The sequence below is a fragment of the Myiozetetes cayanensis genome, unplaced genomic scaffold, assembly GCF_022539395.1.
Source record: "Myiozetetes cayanensis isolate MyiCay16 unplaced genomic scaffold, myiCay2020 scf1, whole genome shotgun sequence".
NCBI classification, from domain to species: domain Eukaryota; kingdom Metazoa; phylum Chordata; class Aves; order Passeriformes; family Tyrannidae; genus Myiozetetes; species Myiozetetes cayanensis.
Window position 1 is genome coordinate 117,158,071 of NW_026086604.1, and position 26,424 is coordinate 117,184,494.

General features: G+C 39.3%; 1 protein-coding gene across 1 annotated transcript in view; it reads left to right on the top strand.

Annotated features, from left to right (window-relative positions):
* The first annotated feature begins 6,909 nt into the window (after positions 1–6,909).
* Positions 6,910–26,424, top strand: part of HIBADH (3-hydroxyisobutyrate dehydrogenase) — an 85,835-nt gene continuing 66,320 nt past the window's right edge. Inside the window, exons 1-4 of the mRNA XM_050322433.1 lie at positions 6,910–7,028; positions 15,720–15,880; positions 20,766–20,875; positions 23,580–23,701. Of these exons, the coding sequence (XP_050178390.1) occupies positions 6,965–7,028; positions 15,720–15,880; positions 20,766–20,875; positions 23,580–23,701 (457 nt within the window). The 5' untranslated portion in view covers positions 6,910–6,964. The remainder of the gene's footprint in view (positions 7,029–15,719; positions 15,881–20,765; positions 20,876–23,579; positions 23,702–26,424) is intronic.

The following is a 26,424-nucleotide window of genomic DNA, read 5'->3' on the forward strand; positions in this document are numbered from 1 at the left end:
GTTTTGAGATCAACCTATCATGTAGCTTTTCTACATTGCTTTTCCCTGTTGCCCTACCATATTCACTTTCTTTTGCTATGTCAGTACCCCATAACTGGCAGAAGGGGCCTGAGTGACTGTTTTGTGCAATTACCACATAAACCAGTATGTTCTATATGTAGTGCATTGCAGGTAGAAGTAAAAATAAAATGACCATGACTAATACCAAATATTTATCATATGTAGCAATACTTCTTTTGGAATTTGTTTCCTTCTTTTGCTGCTTTTACAGAAGCTGTTCATCTAAAATTGAACCAAAGTCATCCTCCTGATCACATTTCTATGTCATGTGAAACAAGCTTATAAAAATAAGCTATTTAATAAACATTGCCAAATTCTAAATCCATTTAAAGGATCTTAAACATATTTTTCAGCTAAAACACAAAAAGGAAACCAAGCCCAAATTGCTATGGGATGCTCTACAGGTAACTTACACATTTAATTTTTTTTGTCGGTTCTCCAAATGAAACAACTCTATATTGTTCATGGTACAACCTACATGCAGACACCCACATAAAATATCCTACTAATTTGTAGCAGTGGTTGAAGTTGCTCATAAACAGAACTGCAACACATTCCATTTAGCAAAATGCTTGAAATTACAGTTCTTTGGATTAAATCTCTTCAGGGGCTTTGGAAAAGCCATAGTATTTTCCAGAAGTTCAGCTAGATAACATATCTCAATTTCATTCCACTTGCATGGGATTTTTATGGGGACCGTTGAATTCTTTGAGGAGACAGGTACTTGAATCTTTTCAGCTCTTCTGAGAAACCCAGGCAGCACAGTCTAGCCTAAACATCCTAATGGGATTTATCAGAGCTAAAAAGAGGGCAAAACCTCTAGTACTTAACTGAACTTGGTATCAATTAGTACGAATCAGTATGCACTCATACCCTGCAGTAACCTGCCCATTCTAACATTCATCTGATCTCCCAGTGAGATGCAACTGCTTTGCAAACTATGGTATACAAATGATTCTGACAAAACAAACAGTAAGTCTTCATACCAAAACAAAGCTGCTATTTTCCCCCAGGGCACTGCATTCCCACAGAAGCCTGGAATTTGCTTCCCCTTAGTATACGCAATATTCCAAATATTGCACATATTTAGCTCAAGGTTGATTACCAAATTACATACTGCTGCAGAATATATAATATGATACAGCAAGAAATAAAGCAGGTCCAGTTACACAAGGATTTTTTTTCTGTAGGCAAAAATAACCACTTGCATTGCTGCTTATGTGTTCCAGTTACTGCCTTGAGAATCCCAACTCCAATATTTACAAGCATGAAGAATGTACATTATGTTGGACTCAAAGTCCCTCTAGCCCAGTAGTCTGTCTCCAGACAACGACCAGTCAGAGAGGAAATATGTAGGGATATTTCTCTGGAATGCTTTCCCAGCTCCAACTATTTGCAGCTCAGGGATTCCTGAGGTGCTCCACTGTGCTTTCATTGCATTTTACAAACATTATGACAGCTCTCCAATGCAGAGAAGTAAACACAACGAATGCAAGATGAAAGGTTAGAAGGAGGAATGGAACATGGTAGGTTTGGCTGCCAATGCATTTTGATTCAGGTCTCAAATGTGCTGTTGCATCCACTGTAGTTTCTTTTGGCTACATTAAGTAGTGTTAATGCTGAATTTAAATATCACTCTTCAATGAGGGTCCCATTTTACAGGCGTACTATGCCTGTAACACTTGCTAAATTCGGTGGAAATAGTGTTTAGTTATTAACCCAGACTATAAAACTCCATGTCATGAAAAGGAAATCTCTTAGAAGTTAACAGAATTTTTTTTAAAAAAGACAAAACCTCTTATCAAATATAATTATCTTATGTCAATGGAGTTAAAGTCAGAGGCAGGCTCTGAGGTGAATCTAGATACCCTTAGCATAATTTGCCTCAGTGCATATGTTTCCCTTGCTTTCAGAGGTTCCTTATTAAGGGGGAAAATACCCTAAATGTCAGGAAATGCAGGGTCTGTGTGGGTTTTTTTAAATTATTTGTTTTGGATTTTTAGGTGAGACCTTTAAATAAATATAAGATGGCCATATTTTCAACACTAAGAATGAAAAGCGTAGCCTTCTTTACATTATTTTCTGTTTATTTACATGTTTGTTTATGTTTCTTTACATGTCCTGGAACTCAGAGGGCACAGTGTACCAACAATTAGAAAACTACCTACCTACTGATGTGGTACATTAATAGGAGCTTCTTTATATATTACAAATGCTCTGACAAGTTCTTGCATTTTAATATCCATGTTACATCACAAATGTGATGGAGTACACCTAAGGTTTACACATATTTCTTACAGGGTAAGAAAATAAATCTCAGTCACTGAAACACAAAGGATTAGGTTTATGACATCACTATGCATTAATTTGGCACAATTTAAGTAAATATATACAAGTTTTTGAAGATCTAATGAGCTGGGGTAGAGGGATACAGGACCACGCAGTATAGAAGTACTGTCTTTTTCCCCACATTACTCAGATCCCGCAAAAATATGCCAGCAGCAATCTACAAAGCAAGATGACATGGTAACAATATGTTAATAATAATGGGGCAATGGCTTAATGAACATGGTAATAAAAGTAATCAGTATGACATAGTAATATGATAATGAGAGTCAAGAAAGTTGCATTTTCCTTTTCTGTCACTGGCAAGTTGTGTGACACTGGAAACCTCATTAGTATTCCCAAGACCAAGCGTATGGTTTTAGAGTACTAATACCCAGTATTTTAGGAGCTGATTTAAGAACTTTCTGTCCCACTCATTCATTCCAGCTTGGCCCAGTCAGTCCCTCCTGCATGAAGACCAGTGTACCAGTGCAAGCATTTATTGGAGCACTAGAACAGATGAGCTAAAGCATGTGGGTCAACAACAGTCCTATCAGCATACCTGATAGGGATGTAAATTGTAATGCAAGGATGGGGATGAACAGCTGGGACAAACCCAATGGGTTTTTTTTTAAATCCTGCTCATTTCACAGGTCCAGTATAGGAAGCTGTCAAAAGAGTGGACTGAGTGGGGGAATCTCCAGGTATAACTAGGTTTGGGTAGCAACAATGACTTAAGTGGGTTTGGCAGCTAAAATACCAGTTCTTACAATGATATCTATACTGGGGTCTTTTTCAAATTACTATAAGATCCACGCAATGAAAACAGACACGTACCAGTTATATGTTTACTACTTGTCATTATGATACACAATTTTTATACTTTTCTTTTTGGTGTGTTGTACAAACTGAATTTTACCTACACTAGATCAACAAGTAGGCTAGCAAGTTTTTCTTTGGAAAATAGTTCCTTACTGCCATAATCAGTCCAATATTTTGAGATCCTATTTTATGCCTTAATCATAAGGTTGGCATTACTGGTTTTAAGATACAATACGCCATTGATAGAACAAAACTTTAAAGCCAATTAAATGTTGGCAATCTTCCTACCACTGGCAAAGGCATACTTATTAACAGTTCTCCTTATAGCATGTTTGCAATGTAATCACTGGTTTCTGGAAAGCTTTTTTGGCACATCAAGATAAAAATATCTAACAAATGTATGTTTATAGACAATTTTAGACTATTCACATTACCTGAAAGCATTTTAGTTTAAAAAGGACAGGTTGTATTCACTTAAATGAGGTATGTATCATTCTTAACACAAGGAAAAAAACAATGATTTGTAGAACTAAGCTATACAAATAATAGTTTATTTGCATTTTAACTAGTTAACAATTGCAGAAGTCATCAAATCTTCATGAAACACACTACTAGGTGTGAGTTAGGAGATCATACTACTTTGTTGAAAAAATAACCAACATTTTTTCCTGCATTTTAATGTAAGTAAAAGCTGTTATGGCTATTTACTTAAACAAATGTATTTTGAAGTAAACAAAGCTTTTTTTTCCCTTCATTTTGTGTGGGAAGAATGGGATTAGGTTGGCAAAGAAATAAACACACAAGCCAAAATTGACTAGGAAGTCTTAATTTATAGTGAGATAAACTTCTATGAATGCAAAGTTATTTTCAACAAAAGGTGCTAAGTTTACTATAAGCCTACTAATGCTTAGAAGACGTTTTGGAGAAATAAAAACATAGAAACACTATTGATATAATTTTCTCCCTTCTGCAAATGCTCTGCAGCATGGTGGTCCTTCACCATCTAGTCCCACAAAAGCTTCCTTCTCATCTTCACTACCTTAGAGATACTAAACTACTAATGTCAGTTCTATCAATGTTAATGATGTGAGCAGAGATTCCTTCCTAATCTCAGGAATTTTATTTATCTGCTCAAAGCATGTTCTGTACAAAAGCAATGTAAAAACTATAGTAAGGCAGCAGTGGTCATGTCTGTAACAATACAGTTTATTGAGAGGTGTGTTGGCAAAGTAATATAAGGTTAAATCTCCTATTTTTTTAATCAATAGGACTCTTCCCAGTTTCTCATAGTTTGTTTGGAAGTGATTATAGTATATTTTTATTATGCTGGTACAAAATCAAATTCTCCTCATATACCTTTTAAACAAAGAATGCTTTATTTATACTTACATAGATAAAACCCTTAGACATGAGAAAGGTCTAGATGCAGCTATAAAGGTAAAGCTGCATCTTATGAGAGTTAAAAATATGAATCCAAGAACCACACTGAGTACAGCGTTAGGCTTCACTTGATCCACTTAGCTACTCTTAATGCCCTCCCCACCAAAAAATAAAATTAATCACTTTTCTAACTCAGTTCAGACTTGATAGGAATCTAGAACAAACTGGTAAAGGGGTCAATGACTCTGAAAATGTAAGGCAGTGAAGAATCAGGCTGGAAGGAAAAACGCCATGTGTTTTCAAAGTTCTGTGTGATTACATGTAAAATTTGGGTTTTAATGACTTCCAAAAACCTTATTTGGACTATACCTAAGTATAAATTTCTGCCAGCACAGCTGCCTCAATGAGGAGTCACACCTCTTCCCATCACAAAAAATACTTGGGGTCAGGATGGTTGTCAGCCTCATCACCACTAAGGAGAAAGGTAAACACAGCTCAGTAGCTTCACTGACTTGGCACTCTTCAATGGCACAGAGGAAGAGACAAGTGAGCTTACAAAAATATTGGTATGTATGAGTCTTTGAGGCTTCAGATGTTATGCAGAGCGCTAGTGCATAAAAGGGTTTCTGGTTTTGCGTGTCTCTTTCCATTTCTTTAAATGCAGGGATCTTGTTTTTCCTTCTCAAGTCATATTCTGTCTCAGTGATCATCTGAGAGGCGACGAGAGAAAGAAGCAACTGAGTGAAGGTATGAGCAGTAGCACACACAACACAGTAAAGCTACTGTATCACCACAGCCGTCTTCACTGCCCAAAAATTCCTTTATGTTGTGCTGAGTTAATTTAACTGTAAAACCTATTACTTTATATGGGTAAATATAAAAATATATATTATGGTATTGATAGGAAAGCCAAGAGATGAACATGGCTATTGCAGGACTGGAGGTGAAGCCTTGCTTTGAGAAGTCAGCATTCACCTGCCTCCAGCCTGGCCTCCCTCAGACCTGATCTGCTCCCTCACACCCCTGAAGCACCTGAAGCTCTCTCAGAACTGCCAGCAAGGTCTCCAAGCCCTGTCAGACACTAGGCTGTGGATAAGCAGCACATCTCTAGCTACCTTGTTCAAATACAAATTGTATTGATGTTGATAACCCTGTGTTAGGCCTTTGGGAATTGCACTCTGGGCACGATTGTATTGGGTTTGCATGGCAAAGTTTTCATAGTGGGAGTCTACAAGGGTAGGTAGATTCCCATTGCAGCCCGTGGTGAAGGCCCTGGTGAGACAGGCTGTCCCCCTGCAGCCCATGGAGGGCCACAGTGAAGCAGAGATCCACCTGCAGGCCCATGGAGGACCTCATGCTGGTTCAGGTGGACATGCCCAAAGGAGTCTGATGGAAGCAATGGAAGAGTGTGAGGAGTCCTCCACCGGAGGAGGAAGAAGCAACAGAGACAGTGTGTGATGAACTCACCACAGCCCCTATTTTCCAGCCCCCTGTGCTGTTGAGGGAGGAGGTGATAGAGAAACCGGGAGTGAAATTGAGCCCAGGAAGAAGGGAGGGGTGGGGAGGAGGTTTTTAGAACTTTGTTTTTATTTCTCATTACCCTACTTTAACATGATTGGTAATAAATAGTTTTCCCAAGTTGAGCCTCTTTTGCCCAAACCGGTGATTGCTGAGGGATCTCTCCCTGTCCTTATCTCGACTTTTCTTATTTTCTCCCCCCTGTCCAGCTGAGAGGGGCAGTGACAAAGCATCTCTGGTGGGCGCCTGGCGCCCAGCCAGGGTAAACCCACCACGGCGACGAAGCCAGTCATAGACTCATAGAATGAGTTGGGTTGGAAGGGGACCTTGAAGATCATCTAGTTCCAATCCCCAATAAGCGCCAACTATTACATGCAACCTAACTCGGCAAAACAGCGCAAGGCGGTTTTTTCCTTCGCCCCGAGGGCGCCGTCTCGCACCAGGAGCCGTGTCCGCCAAAAAACCGGCGCTCCGTTCCTCTCCCCGTTCAGCCAAACGTGCCTCCCGGGGGTGAAGCAGGAAAAGGAAGGCGTAGCGGGCAGGCGCGGACAAGTAGCAGAGCTGTAAGAGAACACCTACCCGGAGGGAGCCGCCGGCAGCGGGATCCGCTGTCCCACCGCCCCAATGAGCTGGCCCTGCACCGGCCCGGCCCCCGCCCTGCCCCGCCCCGCCCCTCCCCGCGCTCCGGGCCCGGCCGCTGGGCGGGGCCGGCCGCCCGCGGGGAGGACGCCTCGCGCTCCCATTGGCTGGGCCCCGAGGAGGCGCGGCTGTGATTGGCTCTGGCGGCTGCCGCTCGCGGCGCGCGGGCGGTGGCGGGGCAGGCGGCGGCGGCCGGAGGTCACTCGGGCGGGGGCGCAGCATGGCCGCGGCGGTGGTGCGCGGGCGACCTGCGGGCTGGTGGCGCTGGCACCGCCGGGTGATGGGTAAGGACCTGCCTCAACCCTCGGCTCTAGCGGCCCCGCTCTGCCGGCCGGCCAGGCGGGGAAAGGCCGGGCCTCTCCCGGTGCTCGGCCGGGGAGCGCAGCTGCTGCGCTGCCCTTGGCGGCCGCGGGCCCTCCGAGCGCGGCGGGCCCGGTGCAGCTCCCCGGCAGCCTCGCCGTGCGGGGTCCCCGGTGAGGGACCCCCCGGGGGTCACGGCTGGCGCGGCGCGCTCCCGCTGCCGCGTTACTTGGGCCCGCCTCGGAGCTACGGAGTGGCTTGACTTAATAAATGTTTTCAGTCATTTGCTTAGAATAGCGTGCCTGGAAATCATCAGAGCCCACAAATGCTTCCTGTGGCACCAGTGACATGTTTGTTGTTACCTAGATTTGGGCTGTTCAGCCCTCTCGGTCACTGCATCCGAGGCGTATTTTCCTTAAACTGAAGATAAATCCAGCGGCACTCCCTCCCGTTTCAGCTCCGCAGGCACTGATCCTCACCTGTGGTTGGTTCATGTGCAGTGGAAGGAGCAAACACTGTAGATGTCCTCTTGGTGCAAGTGAAGAAAGACTGTATTTGCAGAACTGTGAACATAGACCTTTTCCCAAGTCCTGAAAATCATACAGTTGTTTCCAAGCAATTTAATTGCTAAAGTAGATGATTAAAAATAAACCTTCAGCAGTCTTTTCAGTGTCATTTTGATAGCTGTCTGTTGCTCGTGTATGTCAGTTTATAGTTAGGCTTACATAGATGAAGGTGTTTCAAGTAGCAAAGTGGAAGAAATAGATTCTTTTAAATGGTATATGGTTCTGAAATCTTGACACTTAACAAAGTGTTTCAGGTATTACTCAATTCCTTTTAACTAAATAACTTAAAAAAATTTAAACTGATGAATGGAAGGCATTTGATGCTTAATTTTGCCACTAGCTTTCAGTGCTGTTTTTGCTTCACTGTCTCTTTCACAGTAATGCTATTTTTTTATGGTTGCAGCTGTGGTGTAACAGCTCAGGTGCAGCAGGCATATTGGTCAAGGGCAAGTAAAGTTAAATACAGGACACCTGTATGTATTTAGTACCTTTTGTGATACCACAATTGAAAGCAGTAGCTTTCAATGTATTTTGAACTTTCAGTGCATGATAGCTGTAAGATATTTCTGTAAGAGCTTTGAAATATGCTGTCTTGTCAATATTTCAATGGTCGTGTTTAATGTAGAGCAGATGGTGGGGATCTTGTTTCTTGGTGGTGAGCATAGGTGTGAAAAGCAACCCAAGACTGGCCCTTAAAGTTGAAAAATACACTTTGTCTTTGCTGTAAGACCTAAGCAAGAAACTGTGATGAAGTCTAAGGAGAAATTGTGACTCTCCCAAGAAACTTCCATAGAATTTCACCCACAGAGTTTGAGGTATGACTTACTTAGTAGTGACTATGCTGAAAGTACTCTTGACTCTGAGAAGTGTTTATGGGATGAAGGTCTAAGCATTAAACCTTCTTTACTGCTAAGCTCTACTGCTTAGTTATATGCCAAGGTTTTCCCATCTCTAATGCGTTTATTAGGTTTGTCATCCTTTTCTTTAGTTTTAGTCTGAATGTTATCTCTTGAGTAGTGATTTCATCAACTGTCCTTCTGAGTGAAAATCCCATCCTAATGAAGGAAATCTGCCAGCTCAGAAAGCTGTCACACCACAGCTTGGTTATTGAGTGGGCTGTCTTCATTCTCCTCTTGAATGCTCTTTGGTTACCTTGTCAGTCGCTCTTCGCAGCTAGTGCAGACCATGGTGGATTGTTTCCTTTGTATGTTTGTACCAGAGACTGCTAAATTATCTGGGAAGAAAATAAAAAGCTGAGGGAAGATTTTAGAGGACCCTCTTGGATATGTATGTGTATTAGCAAGTTGGATAGAGACTGTGTAGTCTTGTGGTCTGCCCCTGGCAGTCACTGACAAAGGTGCTTCATGGAGGGGATTTCTATGATCTTACTTAAAAATATGTTTTTGACGGACGTGGAATCCCCTTCCTGAGGACTGCTAGGGGTGATGAAGAGGGTGTTAATGAATTATGGTGGCTGAGAAAGGGAGATTTTTTGGTGAATGAAGATTCATCAGCTGAGGGAGCTGCTCGTCAAAGACAGTATCCTGCTAGAGAATACAAACGTCCTTACAAGTAGTTTTGGATGAGTGGTAGGGACCCATTCAGTTAGTAGTTAAATAGTAGTTTTGCTGATGCAAGAGCTGTGTTTGAACTGTTGAATGACTCCATGCTCCGGTGCAAAGGAACATTAATTACTAAGCAAGGATGATGACAGAAAGATCTGCTGCTCTGAAGTCCAGCACATTACTTAATTAAGGGATCAAGTGTACACTTGATATTCTTTTTAGATGAAAAGTACTTACTATAATGTTTCCTGTTTAATGTATTAGCAAACATTTAGTGAAGTATAGCTACAGATAAGAAAAATGAGGTAAGAAGACTCTGACTGTTACAAGATGTCATGTCTGGTTTTGATCAGTAGACCTTTCCAGAGAAAAGGAAAAGCAAGTGGGATGTTTCAATGTAAAGCTGGCCAAATTTAGAGTATTGTAATCTTCTTAAATTATTATTTTGGCAGAGTGCAGTTCTCAAAATCATTGCATAACCTTTAAAAGCCAGTGACCCTGAAGCAATTTAAATTCCATTGGCAAAGCTTCTAGGAGCAGAAAGATTCTACCTATGTGCAGCTGGCCTCTCAAACTTCTATATTTCTTTATCTAGTTTCCTGCAGGATCTGGTTCAGTAGAGGCTTTATGAGTTTCCATAGAGAAGTCTGCACAAGACACAGAAGCTTTCTCTGATCCTTTATTTCAAAGCAGGAAGCAGAAAAGGAGTGATGTTTTCTGTTGTGCTTGTACCAGAACTTCAGATGCTAAATCAATGGGAAAATCTTTCATTTAGTGGCTCATATTGTCATCATGTTTCCTTCTCCTTGTCAAGTGACTTCAGATGTACTTTCTTGTAAAGCCCTAAGCATAACCACCAACTTCATAGCTGAGCTTCCTCTGGGCATCTTCCCCTGATCCTGTTAAATCTTACCTACTAGCTTGGAAAAGAGGTCAAGTTTCACTGATCCAGAGAGATCAAGAATATTAATGTGAACTGCAACTGCTCTGATTAGGAAATTCTTATGGGACAGGCCAGTGTGGGCTGTTACCTCCTGTGCCATTTGGTGAACATGATTCAAAGTAGATTTTACAAGCCCAAGAATCAAGTAATATAGTTGAAATTACATTTTGAAAGTTGCTTGTTTCTCAGTCCTGTTCTTGGCCACTTAGGCTGTTCTTTCCCTCAGAGTACAAATATATTGGACCTTTTCCAGTTCTGCTGTCTGTGGTCCTACCCAGCTATTAGTTTCTTTTTGTTTGAATACAAAGAGATGTCCTCAGTACTGCATATTATAGTGTTTGTGCAGTCTAGTATTTGTAGTGAAATCAGGGCACCATTGGAGCTGGAATTCTTTCTTGAAACTGAAGGAGTCGTTACTTTGGGAGACAGTGTAAAATTAAATGCAGACATTTCTATTTTGTTCAAGAAAATTCATTTGTAGACTCATAAACTCTTGCTGATTTTTAAAAATAATTTGATAATAATTTTGAATAATTTTTAAATAAAAAATTCATGTAAAATTAAGAATTCTGGAATTGCAGATTAGATCAGGTGTTTCTATTATAGTCTGATTTTTCAAAGCAAAACATCTTTATCTATGTTGTCTGTAAGCCCCAGTTGTGGTTACAGGGTTGTAATTGGTCATCCTCATCAATGAAGTCTTCATAGGCATGAGTTTGGCAGGTATATATTCCCTCAAGAGAATAATGAAGAATCTCCTGGGAAAAGCCCAAATTCTTTGGATTCGGTGTAGCTGTAGCTGGTTTTGCTCATAATTAACTTGATCTGTAGAGTAACCTATATTGCTAATTCTCTTCCCAGTGAAGGAGAATTAGTTGCACATGGTATCAATGATTATTTTAAAAGTAGATTCTATTGCTCCTACTTCTGATGTTCTGCCCTCTGTTAGAATTTAGATGTGGACTGGGCGTTTTTCCAGCCGTGTGATTGCAGCAGGTTATTGTAGATTTTACGGTTGAAGTAAAATAGACTCAATACCACAGGGACAGTTTCTGCAAATGCCTATCCAATTGATGGGATTAGTTAAGCATACGTGTATGTGGGTTTGCAGAATATCAATCCTTACGTGTTTGAATTATACAGTTATTTCAAAACTGGGCTTGTGCCATGTATCAGATGTTTAAAAGTGTCTAGATATTCAAGCTGGACATCACCGTGTGAAAGCACCTGTGAAGGCTCATCTAATATGAAAATGTGAAAAATCTTGTCTTCTAAAACATCCTGTGTTTGGCAAAACCCCACTGTCTTAAGTAGTTATTAAAAAATATGCCATAATTCTAAAGGCAGTTGATTCAAATGTACTTGAAATAAGCTCTGTTAGGTCTGTGAGCTAATTTCATCGGTGCTTTAAAGCAGTTTTCTTGTGGTTGAGTGGCTGGGGATCTGGAGATTTTTCAAAGCTGTTAATCAAATTATATGACTTTAAAGTGGCTAATTTAACACTGGGCTGTGAAGAGTTAAACCAAACTAAGAAGTCAAAAACTGACTGGGAAATTGGACTACTAGAGAAAATCAACAGAGACAGACAAAAGGGGAAATAATAGAATACAGTGACAGAAAACTAATAGTACTGGTCAGGATATGTCACCTCCTATCCCAACCTAACTGTTGCCATGCCTGGGGATATTGCAAAATGACTGTTTTAAAGGAGGCCTTACAGTAGAAGAATGCATTAGTTTCATGGATATTTATTTACCTTAGAGACATAACAGAAATGCACGTTGGCAATAAGCCTGTCACTACAGTCCAATTACCAGTTGATGGCTTAATATTTAGATATGATGATAGCCATGAAAAGTCATCATAGCAAAGCAGTCATACGTGACATGATAGAGAAAAGGCAGGCAGGATGCAGAGAAGGAGTGACAGAAAATGGCATGGGCAAAATATCTTTCTCAATTCCCAACATTTCTATTTCAAGGCAAGATTATGACTGTTGAGGCAGATGATCAGGTTCTGAAGTAACTGAGATCTCAGATATGATAAGGGATGAATCAGTGAGATTTAAGCAGATTGTGGATGGCTCTTCTAGGCTGTGAGTGACAGATATCACTGCTGGTGTCAGGACAGATAGCAAAACCAAAAAAATTATCTGAAGATGTTTAGTTTGAAGTGATGGTTAGATGTCCATGAGGTGGTGTGAGAAAAGAAGAGATCGGGATAAAAGTGAAGAGTCTACAACAATGAGCCTAGATATGGTAGCCAGATTTATCCCTCTGGTGAAGTCACTTGGAATTTGCAGAAATGAAGAAAACTGAAGTTTGTGGGCAAGGCTGTCTTTAAAGCTAGATCAGATTGCTCAGGGTGTTCTAAGGTTGCTTCAAGGATGGAGGTTCCACAGCTTCTCTGCACTGTGTGTTCCAAAGCAGAACCTTTTTCCACAGGAGGGATGCTTTTCTTATTTCTAACCAGAATTTCCTTTCTTGCAACTTTTGGCCGTTGCCCCATGTCCTATTGTTGTGCATATCTGTGAAGAATCTGGCTTCATTTGCTCTATAACTCTTCTTCCCTCCCACCCCATGGTGATAGAAAACTGCAATTAGTCTTCACTTCTCCAAGTTCAGCCAAGACAGTTCCCTCAGCGTCTGCTCATAGGCCATATTCTCCAGCTCGTCGGTCATGTTACTTGATGTTTGCTGGATTGTCTGCAATTTGACCACATCTCTCATGTATTGTGCTGTTGGAGAGGAATCACTGGTTTCTTTGACTTCTTGGGTATGCTCTTGCTAATGTAGGGCAGAACGTCATTAACCTTTTCCTGCAAGGATGCACTACTGACTCATGCTCGATTTCCACAGGTTCTGCAGAGCTGCCAGCTGTTTAGCCCATCCTCAGTCTGCAATGACGTCTCCTGCCCCAAGTACAGGACATGCATTTGTCTTTGTTGAACTGCGTGAGGCCCATTTCTCCAGTCTTTCTGAATGGTAGCCTTGCCCTGCAGTTTTTCAGCCATTCCCCCCAGTTTGGTGTCACACATGATGCTGCTGAGGGTGCTAATGTCCTATCATCAATCATTGATGACATTTTTAAACAGACCCAGTATTGACCCATGAGGTACATCATGTGTAACCGATTGTTGATAGTCTTGGACCACTGATCACTATTATTTAAGCCCAACAGTCCAGACAGTATTTCTTCCTTCAGGCAGTCTTGCAGTCAAGTCCATACTTTCCTCATTTGGCTACTGAGATATGAGAGGAGGCTGTTCTGAAAGCTTTGCTGAAGTCAAGGTAAATAAGATCCACTGGTATTAAGGGCTAGAGAAAGACAGATGCTTAAACCAGAGCTTGGACCTCCTTGGGAAGTGGGACACTGTGGGCTAACAAAAGGTGCAGTTTTAAATTAGTGTGAGGGACTGGGGAAGACTGTCCCAGAAACAATGAGAAGAAGACTCCAAGATGGTTACTATGGCTGATGCTGCTGGTTTAGGCTCTTTGTTTCTTTGCTCGCTAGATTTGACTGGAGTACTTCTTCAGAAAGTAATGTGCTCTCTTCCTGACTTATCTCAGTTTTCACTAAGCATTTTCCCAGTTCAGATTTATTTTAAATAGTGCTACTTCTCTAGCTATGTAATTGCTGCAGGCATCTGTGGAAACTTTCAGACCAAAATTCTCTCAACAAACCTGATTTATTAAATGTGGCACTTTCAAAATAGTGCTGCAGATGAAAGAGCATGACTATTGCTGGCTAAGAAGGAGCTTAAAGTCAGAAAGACTTTAAAATGATTAATCAAGTGTTATTGGCCTAGAGAGGATTCTCTGCTAAGCATTGAGACCTCTTAAGAGTCTCGATCCAGCTTAGGCACATTTTCTGTACATGCTCCTCAGAGTTACAGGAACTCTAGTTAGTTAGCCTTGTTTCTAGTTGCTTAGTTGCCACACTTTAGTGTTTATTCTGCATAACTTTTTCCTTTGTCGTAAAGGAGAAAGTATTTTATGTAATTGGCAAAGAAATCTAGTCACTGTCAAATTGTGCTGCCTTTGGATTTAGAGTAAGAGACAATGATTGCGGTAGACAAATGCCTGCAGTGCTGCTACTGTCCATCATTTGATACTCACTAACTACTTGTAAAAGGTAGCTGACTGGAACTGTGGTACTTTTCACAGATTGGAGGTTATGCTTCATAGTTCTGTCTTAGTAGAATAGTATCATGGCTAGGCTTCGCGAACGAAGATTTGAGAAGGGCTCTACCCACGCTTGCTACAAGCACGCTGATGGCTAAAAAGGCCATTGTGAGATAGACAAGTCTGGTTGCAGAAGGCACAGCAGAAAGACTCCCCAGGTGATATCGACAAGACGCGATTCTTTCTGCGTTGTCTTTTCTCCTCGAGAGTGATCCTGCGTGTGTTCTCAAAAGCAGCAGCAGTGTTATAGATGGTGTGTCTCCAGGCCTCCTGATTGGAGGCCAGAGTAGACCAATTGTGATGATCAATATAGCCAAGGCTGAGGGATTGTTTCAGGCAGTCCTTCAGGACTCCTCTCTTGCGGCAGCCAGTGGCAAGTTCCCCATAGAGCACAATCTTAGGGGGGCGGTAGTCCTGCGTCCTGGAGACGTGCCCTGCCCAGCACAGCTGTGTTCTCAATGCTCGTGACTGCTGCCTGTTCAAGGACAGACATGTTGGTCACATAGTCAGACCAGTGGATGTTTAGGATTGTACAGAGGCAGCACTGATGGAAGCGTTCTAAGAGACGCCGGCGGTGGCGGTAAATGAGCCACGATTCAGATCCATATAAAAGAGTAGACAGTACAATGGCTCTGTAAACACTGATCTTAGTACTTTTCTTCAGGTGTTTGCTTTGCCACACTCTTTTATGGAGTTTACCAAAAGCTCCGTATGCCTTTGCTAACCTGTTGTCTATGGTATGGTAAATAGAATACAGAGGTTACTCCTGCAAAGACTTCGTGATTTTGTTGTTATACTATATTTTGTTCTATTTTTCAGTATTTAAACTGTGATTATGTGGCTCAAAGAATTTGCCATGATTTAGGATGGAGGTTTTCGTCTTTAGGTTAGTGACTTGTATCTGATGGTAGGATCAGAAGAATCCAGTTATCTGTGTGGAACTGCATGAAATAAAGAGGCAACCTTGGTCCATTTCTAGAGAACAGGTGCTATATCCCAAGGCTGCAAGCGAAGTTGTAAATACAGAGCCTGTAAAATATATATAAAATTGGATTTTCCATATCCAATTTAGGATTTAGACACCTAATAAAATACAGAGAATCCTGCGTATTTTAAGTCTGTGAGCTCTTCTTAGAGCTCAGCTTTATTACTATATGTTTTGAAACACCCACATTTTCCTAATTACAATAATTTTGTTTGATATGTAGAAAAATCATTCTGGGATGGTATTTGTGGGCCAATGTGAACTATAATTTATGATTTAAACTGTGTAGAATAATATTCACATTTCCACCATTTTTAAGCATAAAGCCGTTGAAATAATTTAAAACAGATTACATGGTAGCTTTTATTACATTATTGTTATGCATTACTCTAAAATACAAATATAATGATCTTTATTTTTTTTTTAAATCAGTGTGTTCTAGGACTATGGCTTCCAAAACTCCAGTTGGATTTGTTGGGCTGGGTAACATGGGAAATCCAATGGCAAAAAACCTGATAAAACACGGATATCCAGTTATTGCATACGATGTGTTCCCAGAAGCTTGCAAAGAATTTCAAGACTTGGGTGCTCAGGTAAAGTAATAAACTTCCTTTATTCCAATAATAACTGTGTTGAATGGTTCTTGCATGCAACGCAATTAAATCATCCACGTTTGTTTTCTTGATTAAGATCACAGTCAGAACTAAAACAGCACAATGGATATAATCTGAGTCCGTAAGGTTTCAGTTGGAGCAAAGATACGATTCTACCCTAAGTAATTTTCCTGCTGTTAGCCAGAATTGCTACTTTGGCAAACTTCTCTGGCTCTTTTTTCCCTCCCCTTTTTATGAGAGTAGGTTGATGGCCTTCTCCTTTCTCCTGCTTCCTTCTCCCCCAGGTCTAGATGGCCAGTGGGCTGCTTTTCATCTGGTTCCTACTTTGACCTTTTCAGGTTAAATGACCCTAGTTAAAAGTTCCTGCTGGCATAGCTATAAGGGTTATAGGGACATATGAGCTTTCCTGCTGCTTCAAGGTGCAGTCCTCAGGGGCAGGGGAAAAATCTAATTATTTAAGTGCTTATTCTCTTCAAGGTAAGGAAGGATACAGTGAGAGAAGAGGAAGGAATGAAAAGGAAAAAGGAGGGAAGGAAATTGATTACATTAAGGAGGTTTGCCTTCCTGCCATATACCCTGAAAAATCTTGGCCCTTTTCCAGCTAGTCCTATTCCTTTTGTTGATCTGTTAATATTCCTGTAACCCCATTCAGTCTCTCAGGTGGCTGGGTCATTTCTAAGTGTCTGAAACACATTTGAATTGTTTTGACATACTTCAAAGCTGTAACGGTTTAGACAGTTGTGGGCAGATGGGTAGGTGCATAAAACACTGGAACAAAAGAACATGCTCACGTAAGGAGTGCAATGCAAAAATAATACTCTGATGTAACAGTCCAAAGGATAGGAGGGAATTTTCCAGCAGTGGCAAGGAAATTGTAGGTAGATCTAGATAGAGGAACTGTGTGCCTTGAAAGTCTAAACTGCAGGAGCTAATTACGGCTGTTTTAAATAATGAGGTAACATCAAGATTCATGAAAGATAAAATGATAGAACACACCCATTAGTAATTAATTTCAGCTCCCCTTGAATAATTACAGAATCTTGGCCTTAAGTGGGAAAGTAAGCTTTTCAGCTTCTTTTCCTAGCTCCTGGGTTTTTTTTTGTTAAAGCAGCCGAGACCCTCAGGCGTGAAACAGACCTGTCTTTGAGTAAGAGACTGGGCAAATGGGAGTCTGTTTTGAACAATTGGTTGTATTTTTAATTCGTGTGTTCTGCAGTAGGATCTCTTTGCTGTGGCTACCCATTTTGATAGCTTTTTACCCTTATAATGGAATCCTTGGCATTTACTGCAAGACTTAACATATGATAATAAACGTGAACTGTAATGCTTTTTAAAATAAAGTCAAAAGTATGTTTTAACTTGTTAATCACCAAGAGAATACATGGGTAGGCTTAAATACAAATAAAACACACTTCAGGAAAATATGTGAATGTAACTTTCTCTTCTTGATCTATAGGTGTAAATCCTACCCCAACACTTTTTTCAGGAGCTGAAAACTTGTGGGTCCATGGGGCCTTGTAGAAACTGCTGTAGAGGGAACATTGAGCTCTAAGGGCTGCTTTCTCTTTGGTCTGGCTGGTAGGGTAAAATCATCAGGAGTGTTGCAGAGGTGAAATGACCCCAAGAGACAGTAAATCTAGTCAAATGTCCATTGTTTAAGGCCAGTGCTGCTACCAAGGTATATGGAGGATGAGGGATATTGGACCATAAATCTGCATAATCTATGACTCCCCTTTCTTTAGCCTCTGAATTAAAAGAACTGGGAGGTAGTATATATCAGGAAGCAGCCACCCTCCCAGTAATGGTGAACAGTAAAAGCAAAACTGGCTGAGGAGGAGCATATGGAACCACTTGGGGTGAAACTTGGAGAAAGCTGGAAGGCTACAAACAAGGGAAAATACTGAACAGGACTGCGAGCAAATAGGCTGCTTCTACACTCTACTTATTGTCTTTCCCCTTCGTCATAATTATAGTATTTATCATGCTTATCAATTTTTTTCTCACACAGTGGAGTAACTGTCACACAGTTACTTTACTACAGTTTACATGTCTTTGAATCTTATCTCAGATTTAGAAGATTGAGAGTGTTACTGAAGCCATCTGATGCATAAAGCGTCATAAAAATAGAGCTTTCTTTGGTAAGAATAGCATTTGAGGCAAACAGAATTATTAATTAACTTACTGCAAAAATAAATAAAAAATAGGGATGCATTTTGAAACAAATATAAACAGATGCACATATTGAAGGGCAAAACCAATGACCAGTATCAAGCGAAGTTTCCCCTATCCAGTTGCATACTGCAAAAGTTTGGTTGAACTAAGCAAACAAGTATCGGAACATGTACGGAACTCGGTGGGCTACTACTCTGAGTCAGCATGGTCTGTGTTGGTAATGAACAATTAGTATTTGGTATCTTTTTTAAAATTGTGCACATTTTTAGTGATTTTGAATGCTTAATGCTTTGCAATACCTTTCAAATCATTCAGCTTTATTTCTGAGACAGGAAGTCCCAAATAAAATAAAAGTTTTGTATGCTGCTTATTGAACCAGGTAGGTAGATTTCCTCAGAAAATAAAATTCATATTTGTTAACAGTATCAAAAAGCCAAGAACGGCAATTCCAACTTTTAATTCACACTTTGTTTTGCTATTTTCTTCAAGGTAGCAGAAAGATTTTCTTTTGTAAGGTATGGAAGTACTGTCCTAATCTGTATGTGTTTCTAATCTCATTTTCTTCATGTTAAAGGCATGTTAGTATTTTGAAAGACCTGGATAGAACAAATTAGTTTCTGTGTAGGAGACTACTGACCATGTCAGTGTATATGTGTTCCTTAAGAACTGTTAAAAACTGTAGTCAAAACCCAGCTATATTTTAACCCAACTATATTCTATCTATGTAACCAAGTAGAAATTTGAGACTGGCGTAGTTTTTCAACTGTGTGCCCAGTATAGTATGTTTTTCAATTTCTGGTTGAAAGATGCAAATGGACCACTGACTCTTCAGCTGATAAATTACAAACCCCTAAGAATATTGGAGATAATAGTTTCAAATAAGAAGACATATAAATTCAGGGTCCAATCACACATTGCCTCTCTCCTCCTCTGATAATACACTTTGGGACTGAACTGAACCAGAGATCCTCGAAACTAAAGACATGGGTGTCATACTCCTATATAAAGAGATAGGCTCTCCGGTCTCCAGGGAGGCAAGTAATAAAATTAACTAATCAAATAGAAAAGCTTTGCTCTTATAATTGCCTCATTTATTCCTCCTAACCTTTGTTCTTTAGAGCATGTTTCCTTTTTTAACTCTGTGGTATACCAGATGTTTTATGCAGTATTAACTTAGTCTTTCAAAACAAAATCTGTGTGTTTCTAAGTCCCATCTATGCCAGTTTATGTACCTTTCTTTTTTTCCAAGAGCTTTGTTCAGTGACTATATACAGTCTTCCCTTCTTTTACTTATAAATACAAATCCAGAAGTTTCTCATGCTGTATCCCAGAAGTCCTTATTCAACATTCCTTACAAATGTGTATATAGCATGCTTTCTTTGATTCTGAGACCTCATAAATGCAGTGTATATAAAAAGAAAATACATTTACATTAGGGTCTTTACTGTCAAAACTAACAAAAATTATAACAAATACCTGTATTTATAAATAGATAGGGAACGGTGAAATAGGCTCAATGATTTGTTGATATGTCTGCACTGTGGAAAGTCTCCATAATTTCAGGTAGCTGTTCAGCTGCAATTTTTTATTCCTAGAGTCATGTGATATGGAAATTCTAATTTATTCACAGTAAGAACTGTATGTAAAATTTTAAGACATTTCTTAAAGTTAAAAACTCAAGGCATATAACATACGTAGCAGAACAGATCATTGAGATACTAAGGTTGCTTCTCATCATTCAGCAACAATAGCTGGAAAATAAATACTACAAGTCCTATTCACAAACAAAATGTACTTTCTGCTCATCTTACTTCCTGCTTAGAATTTAAGTCCTTTCTGTAAAACTACCTGAATGACTGAAATCAGAATTGATCCTTGTGGACTAAAGATAAAAGAATTAACTGTACTTTTTGTTGCTGTTTTCCCTAATCTATGAATGTGTTAAGAATGCATTTTTTTAAAGAATTATTTCAAACCAGTACTGGCCAAAAGTCTTAGTAGTAAATATCTTCTGAGTGCAATTCAGCTTTAGCTGTCAATATTTCTCTGAAAGTGATCTGGGAAAGGTAAAATACCTTTTAATCTAGGTTTGTTTATTTAGCAACCAATGCCTAATACTATATTTTGAAAATTGTTCAGATCTTCTTTTGTGAAGAATACTTGAGCTGATAATTTTCCTTTTTAAAAAATGCCAACTGTAATATTGTGAGAAACAGCAGTTAATCTGATCTTTTTTTTTAAGGTGAGCCTCAGAGGCACATTAAGTAATTTTTTTCTTTTTTTCCTCAGTCTTCCTCTCTTCCAATATCGTATATAAGATAAGGGAAAAAGTGAGATTTCTGTGATCCTTCATATTTTCCTCCTTAGAAACATTGTAGAGCAGTATTTTGTTTAGATGCAAGGTTTTTAGGGAATTGAAGATTCATGAATAGGTTGATGGGATGCAAGTATCCCCCTTGGCAGATGTTGTGGAGGAGTTTCCATGACAGTAAATCTTTTTCATTTTTATTTTATTTTTCTATTACTGGATACAATTAACCAACATTTTCATTAGAAGACCAATTTTTCTAGTGTTTTAATTTTTTACTTAGCTAAGCTGTGACCTGTGAATACTACGAACAAATTCAGCAAACATGTCTGACATCTATTTTTCAGGAAGTGTAAGCTTACATATTTTTTTTCCCTTTAAAAGGTAACAGAATCCCCAGCAGATGTAGCAGAACGAGCAGACAGAATTATTACCATGCTGCCTTCTAGTCCCCATGTGACAGAAGTTTACACAGGAGCAAATGGAATTCTAAAGTAAGACTTTTTTGTAGTTTGGAGAATTCCCACTCCTACTTAAGGCTGTATCATGTTTATCAGATGATCACTGTTGTTGTCCCGGGCAGGTGGGGCTCGTTAGCCCTTAAAGGCAACCCACCTACGTCCTAAGGACCTCGCTGCCACCGTCCAAGCTCGCTTGGCCCCGGCAGATGAACCTTAGGATTAAAGGGTGGGCTCAGTTCCGCGCACACTGTGTCTCACCTAAAAAAATCCAATGCGCAGGCTGGAAGGTGGAAAGACCTTCCCCAGATCTTCGCTCGCGAAGACTGGCCATTATTATACTGTTGTTGTAACTCTTGCTGTGCCTTCAGGGCACTTAATTCCATGTTCTCTGTTCTGTCACTATTGATATTTCTAATTATATGAGTTCTCTTATACAGTGCTTGCTTTTGAATGGCTTTTGGCTGAAGTCTTAATTTTATTTTCAGTAGCATAATAAATTATGTGTGTTTGAGGCAATTTAACTGACTACTATCTGCCTTTCCAGTTGCATGTTTCTTTTGCCCTAATGTAATGTACTATAGACAAGTATAACTAGAATATTTTCTGACAACAATTATTTGCTCATTTTTTCTTCTACTTGAAGTCCTATAAATTAAATGTTCTGAAGAGATGTCATTGTGTCTTATGGTATTAAAGTATATTAACATAGAAAGCTGACAAGACTTTATATTGATTTTTACTCTTGTCTATTTATTACACAAGAAAATAGCTAACGAGTTTGTTTAATGTGAAACAATGGGTTTTAACTTTTGTGGAGGGATTTCCACTAAACCTTAAATGCATAGTTTGCAGAAATCTATTGCTCAGAGTTTTCGTACTTGCCAAATCAAAAAATAAATAATATTTAAAAGTCTGTTCTGGCCATGTGTGCGTTACTCCTGGCAGGCTGACTGAGGCTACTGGATACCTCTGAGGATCATGTAGCATCTTACAGTTATCAAGGTTAATAATGTAAAGGAAGAAACATACAGAAAACAAAAGTACAGTAGATTGCCAGAAACTGATGATGTCTTTTTAGGTACTGATTGTACAATATTAAGATGCATTGATAAGAAAATTAAGTGGAGGAGAGGGATTTCTGTTGTTGTTGCTATATAGGAATAATAGTTGCTTCCTTCCCTTTCTGGTTTGTAGTTTAATTCCTCTCAAAGTAGGACTGAGCAGATCTAAGTATCCATAGCTTAGACCCTTCAGGGAAGATGGGTAATTGGATCAGTCCTACAAAGCCAAGCAAATGGCTGCAGGAGAACTATCCAGGATGACAGTGGTTTGAAGAACAATTGGCAGTACTTACTGACATGGTACAGCTGGTTAATCTTTTAAGTACGTAGATGAGGAAAATCCTGCAGGGAACAGAGGCTGTAGAAAGCAGTCCTATGCTGCTGCAGTTTCTCAGCCTCTGTATTAAGAGAAGGAAGTATAATTTGGCAATAGTGGTTGTCCCTCTGAGTGACACTCAAGACCTGGTCCTTGCTGGCTGAATTGACTTTCTTAATTTTCTAAAGCTTTTTAAGCTTTGCTAAAGAAAACATTGATACCGTGAGGTGTTTAAGGATTAACTTGGTCATCCCACAGTGTTACCAAGGAGCCTCCACTGCTCCTCCTTCTGAGCACAATGGAGTACTTTATCTGCACTATGGTTTTCATTGCATGTGTTCAAACTACCTGCAGCAGGTCACACTTCCCATGGAAAGGGACAAGTTTTATATATAGAGCACGGTTTGAGTCTGGAGCTCCAGTGGGGTCCACAACTGTATTTATATATTGAGAGACTATTTCCAGAACCTATCTAGTTCCAATTAAATGAAAATCACTGTACTACCAGCAGCACGCAAGGTGCAGTGAAACTCTTCATCTGTCATGTGCATGGGTCCAAAAAATGGGCCACCTTTTTATGACTGAAAAATTACGTTTTTTGATTTCATGGTGAATGCTGGTCAAGTGAACTTGAAATCGTGGTGTAATTCAATGGAAAGAGGGGTAAAACAGCTACTCTCAATTTTTTTATTGTGGAGAGCATTAAATTTTTTTTTTTTTAATCTAAAAATTTAATTGTATTTTTTTAATCACATATCAATTTCCTGTGTTCTACAGTTCTTCTGCCTAAATTTACTAGCTATCCTAGGGAAAACAAGATTTTTCTCCATGCTTCACTTCAAATTTTCTTTGGGCTTTTGTGGTCTTAGTTATGGTCTTTATGTGGAATAAAGAGTAGCAATGATTAAAAGAATGAAATCAGACTATTTTGCTAAGAACTTAAGATATTGTATATATAAAAACAATGTTGTATTGCTATATATTAAATTTTAGGGTGAATCAAGATTTAGTTCAGTTGCTTAGAATGTATCTTAGATGGTCTGTATAAAGTCTGTTCAAACTTGTATCATGGCAGGTTTTCCTTGTGCACCCTTTTTGTGTAGTTTTTTATAATAGTGTTCAGATATTATTAGGCTTTGAGTGACAGTCAAAAGTGTCACTGTGCAGTCAGCAGTATAAATACTGAGTGGATCTTGCTCAATAGGGTTTAAAACTTTGTGTTTCTGTGGGTACCACAAAGTGTCTATAAATTTATCATGCTGAGGAAAGCCAGTGCCATGGTAATAGTTACAGGTGTCCTGTGAAACAAATACTTAATAATAACAACAACAACAGCAACAACAAATCATCTTTATTTTAGGAAAGTGAAGAAAGGCTCATTGCTAATAGATTCCAGTACTATTGACCCAGCAGTTTCAAAAGAATTAGCCAAAGCTGTTGAAAAAATGGGAGCTGTTTTCATGGATGCCCCAGTTTCTGGAGGTAAGTCTTCGTTAACAGTTTTCCTCATATTGGGCATGTTGTCTCTTTGTTTGCAATCTCAGTCACCAGTTTGTACCTTTGTTGCTACAAGTTACTTTTCTTTGCTATATGTACAGTATTGTGGGCTTTTTTTGTTGTTGTTTGATTACATTACAGAAATGTATGTTATTTTATGAATATTTTTAGGGTTTGGGAGTATGCTTTTGTGTTAGACCTGGAGAAACTGAGCTTTCCTGGGATATGGTACAGTGGTCATTTTAACTTCTTTCTTAAAGTTGCAGGTAGTCGCATCTTTTCAGCCTCCATTTGTTTCTTTTGTGGGAAAACTGGTTGTCATTAAGCAGTTTTGCTGCTTTTTCATTAATTAAAAAGGAGTGTATGAAGGGGGGAATATAGGATTTCTTAATCAAGAGAAAACAGCTTTCATCTGGTTTTATAGCGGTTGAAGAATGTGGGTAATATTTGTCTATTCTTGAAAGTTGCTGGCTATTAATCTCTTGAGTAATTAATTTCTCATAAGAAATAATATAGAGCAGGGAAGTGGACTGAGGAGAGCAGAAGCATAAAATCATTGTTTTGAAAACAAAACCGTAACTGATAGTTACTATTGTTGAATGGTTCCCTAAAAAACCTAGGATTAGAATGTGAGGGCATCCCATTTTATGTGGGAAAATCTTGGGGTTTTTACAATCCCCTCTAAAAATTATTCTAATTGGCATTGCGAGAATTATTTATTTTCTTGGTGAGTGCAGGTGAGGAGCAATAACTAGCCATCTTTTTAATTTTCAACTGAAAACTAAGGCAGGGTTTGACTATGTACTAGAAACCAAAATTTTCATCAAAATTCTACTGTGAACGGAAAGTAGGAAGATCCAGGTAGCTGATACTGAACAATATAATGGAGAAGACAAGGATTCTTGCTTCCCAGCCAAAGTATTAGTCCTGTTTTATACGAGTTTTTAACTTGTCAGCCTGGGAATAAAAACAGCAGAAAAAGTGTATTGTGGGTGGATTATAAATCTGTCTGATCCTTTTTTAAACAACTGCATGCCCTTCTGCTTTTCAGTTGGGCAGTTCTGACATTATCTGTGTGGTTCTCTTCAATCCCTTTTTGCCAGATATGTTGTTTACCTAAGGGAATTATTTACCTTTTAGAAATGTCTGTAATTTGTTGTTACCTGTAAGTTTTTGCTGTAAGACTGACTATGCTGTAACTACAAAGAAAAAAAGTTTGATTCCTAAACAACCCTAGCTGTCTGGGGGAGTTTGTTCCTTGAGAAAATGTTAAGACCAAGACAGAGTTAATATGATAACATGTAGCTGACTAGTATGAATACAGATGCCTTTTTTGGTTATAGTTTATTTGAATACAAATAACTTGGTGTTTAGCGTCAGTTACACATTGAGTGATATTCTGAAGGAGGGGGAAAGAATTGAGACTTAGCTTTCTAGTACTTAATATGTTTGTGAATGCCAAGGAGTACAAAGAAATGTGGAGAAGTTAAAGGTTGGAAAAAACTTTTCATGTTATGCTTTGTTATTTCCATCTTTCAAGACCTAACACATCAAGTCTTTGGGGTATTTTTGTATGTCCTGACTGCATTGTTGGACTTCAGACAAAACACTAAATGGAGAAGTATACTCAGCTCTCTAGAAATTGGCAGGTGTTACTCTGTGGCAGTGAAGAGGAAGAGAAAGCAGCGTGCCTGAACTGTCCCCATCAGATCTGTCTGTTTACTAGCTGTTATTGGCACACATCTCCACTTGTGTTTTTAGGTATTTGGGTGTTGCCTGATGGATATTAATGTACATCTGCACTGTGAACAAGTTATTTCACAAACTGAATAATAATTTGGAAAATTCTTGGTCTAGAAACCTTAGTGAGAAATAGCGGTAATTTTAATCCTGTCCTGTCATTGAAAATGAAGAATCTTTGTGCATAGCATTAGGGCCAGATTTTAGTGGCCTGTTTGCAGCTTTATCCCTAAAAGATTCTTTCCCTTGGTCTTTTTCAGATGGGCTTGTGTGCCAACATAGTAGTGCTTTCTTCTTCAATGGCCTACAGCGTTTACTTGCAGCTTATAGTCAGGACCCATTAAGTCGAAGTCGATGCTCCAGGTTACTATAGTATTATTTCGTATTAACTGACTTTAGAAAATACTTCTCATCCCAGTAGTTGCATGCAGATTATGCTGCTAATGCTGTCTAGAGATAGCAATCGCTTTACCCTGGGATTAGGATCTCTTGCAGGTCCACATGAGAAAGTTGTGTCTTGGTTCCCAGTGCTGCCCTGATTTGTGACTCTTAGTGAACATGTGACTAATGAGGAAACACCTTCAAAATCCGCTTGTTTTTTTGGTTTTGTTTTGTGGTTTTTTTGTTGTGGTTTTTTTGTTTGTTTGTTTTTTTTTTGTTGTTGGTGGTGGTGGTTTTGTTGGTTTTGGTTTTTTTGAATCTAGAGGAGTAAATTTATCTCTTGGTGAAGATTGGATTCTGCATTTTTGTATGTATAAAAGACTTTTAAAGTACACATTATTACAGAAATGTATTTAAAACTGACTTCTGTCAGCACAAGACATTGCGGGCGAAGTACAGAATCTAAATTTAGCCTTCAAGAATTGTCAAGTTTGTTCTCCCACAGGTTTCAGTAAAAGTATGATACAGATTCTCACCTTGCAATCCACAGCAAACTTTACTACTACCATAATAGTTCTCTTTCTTTA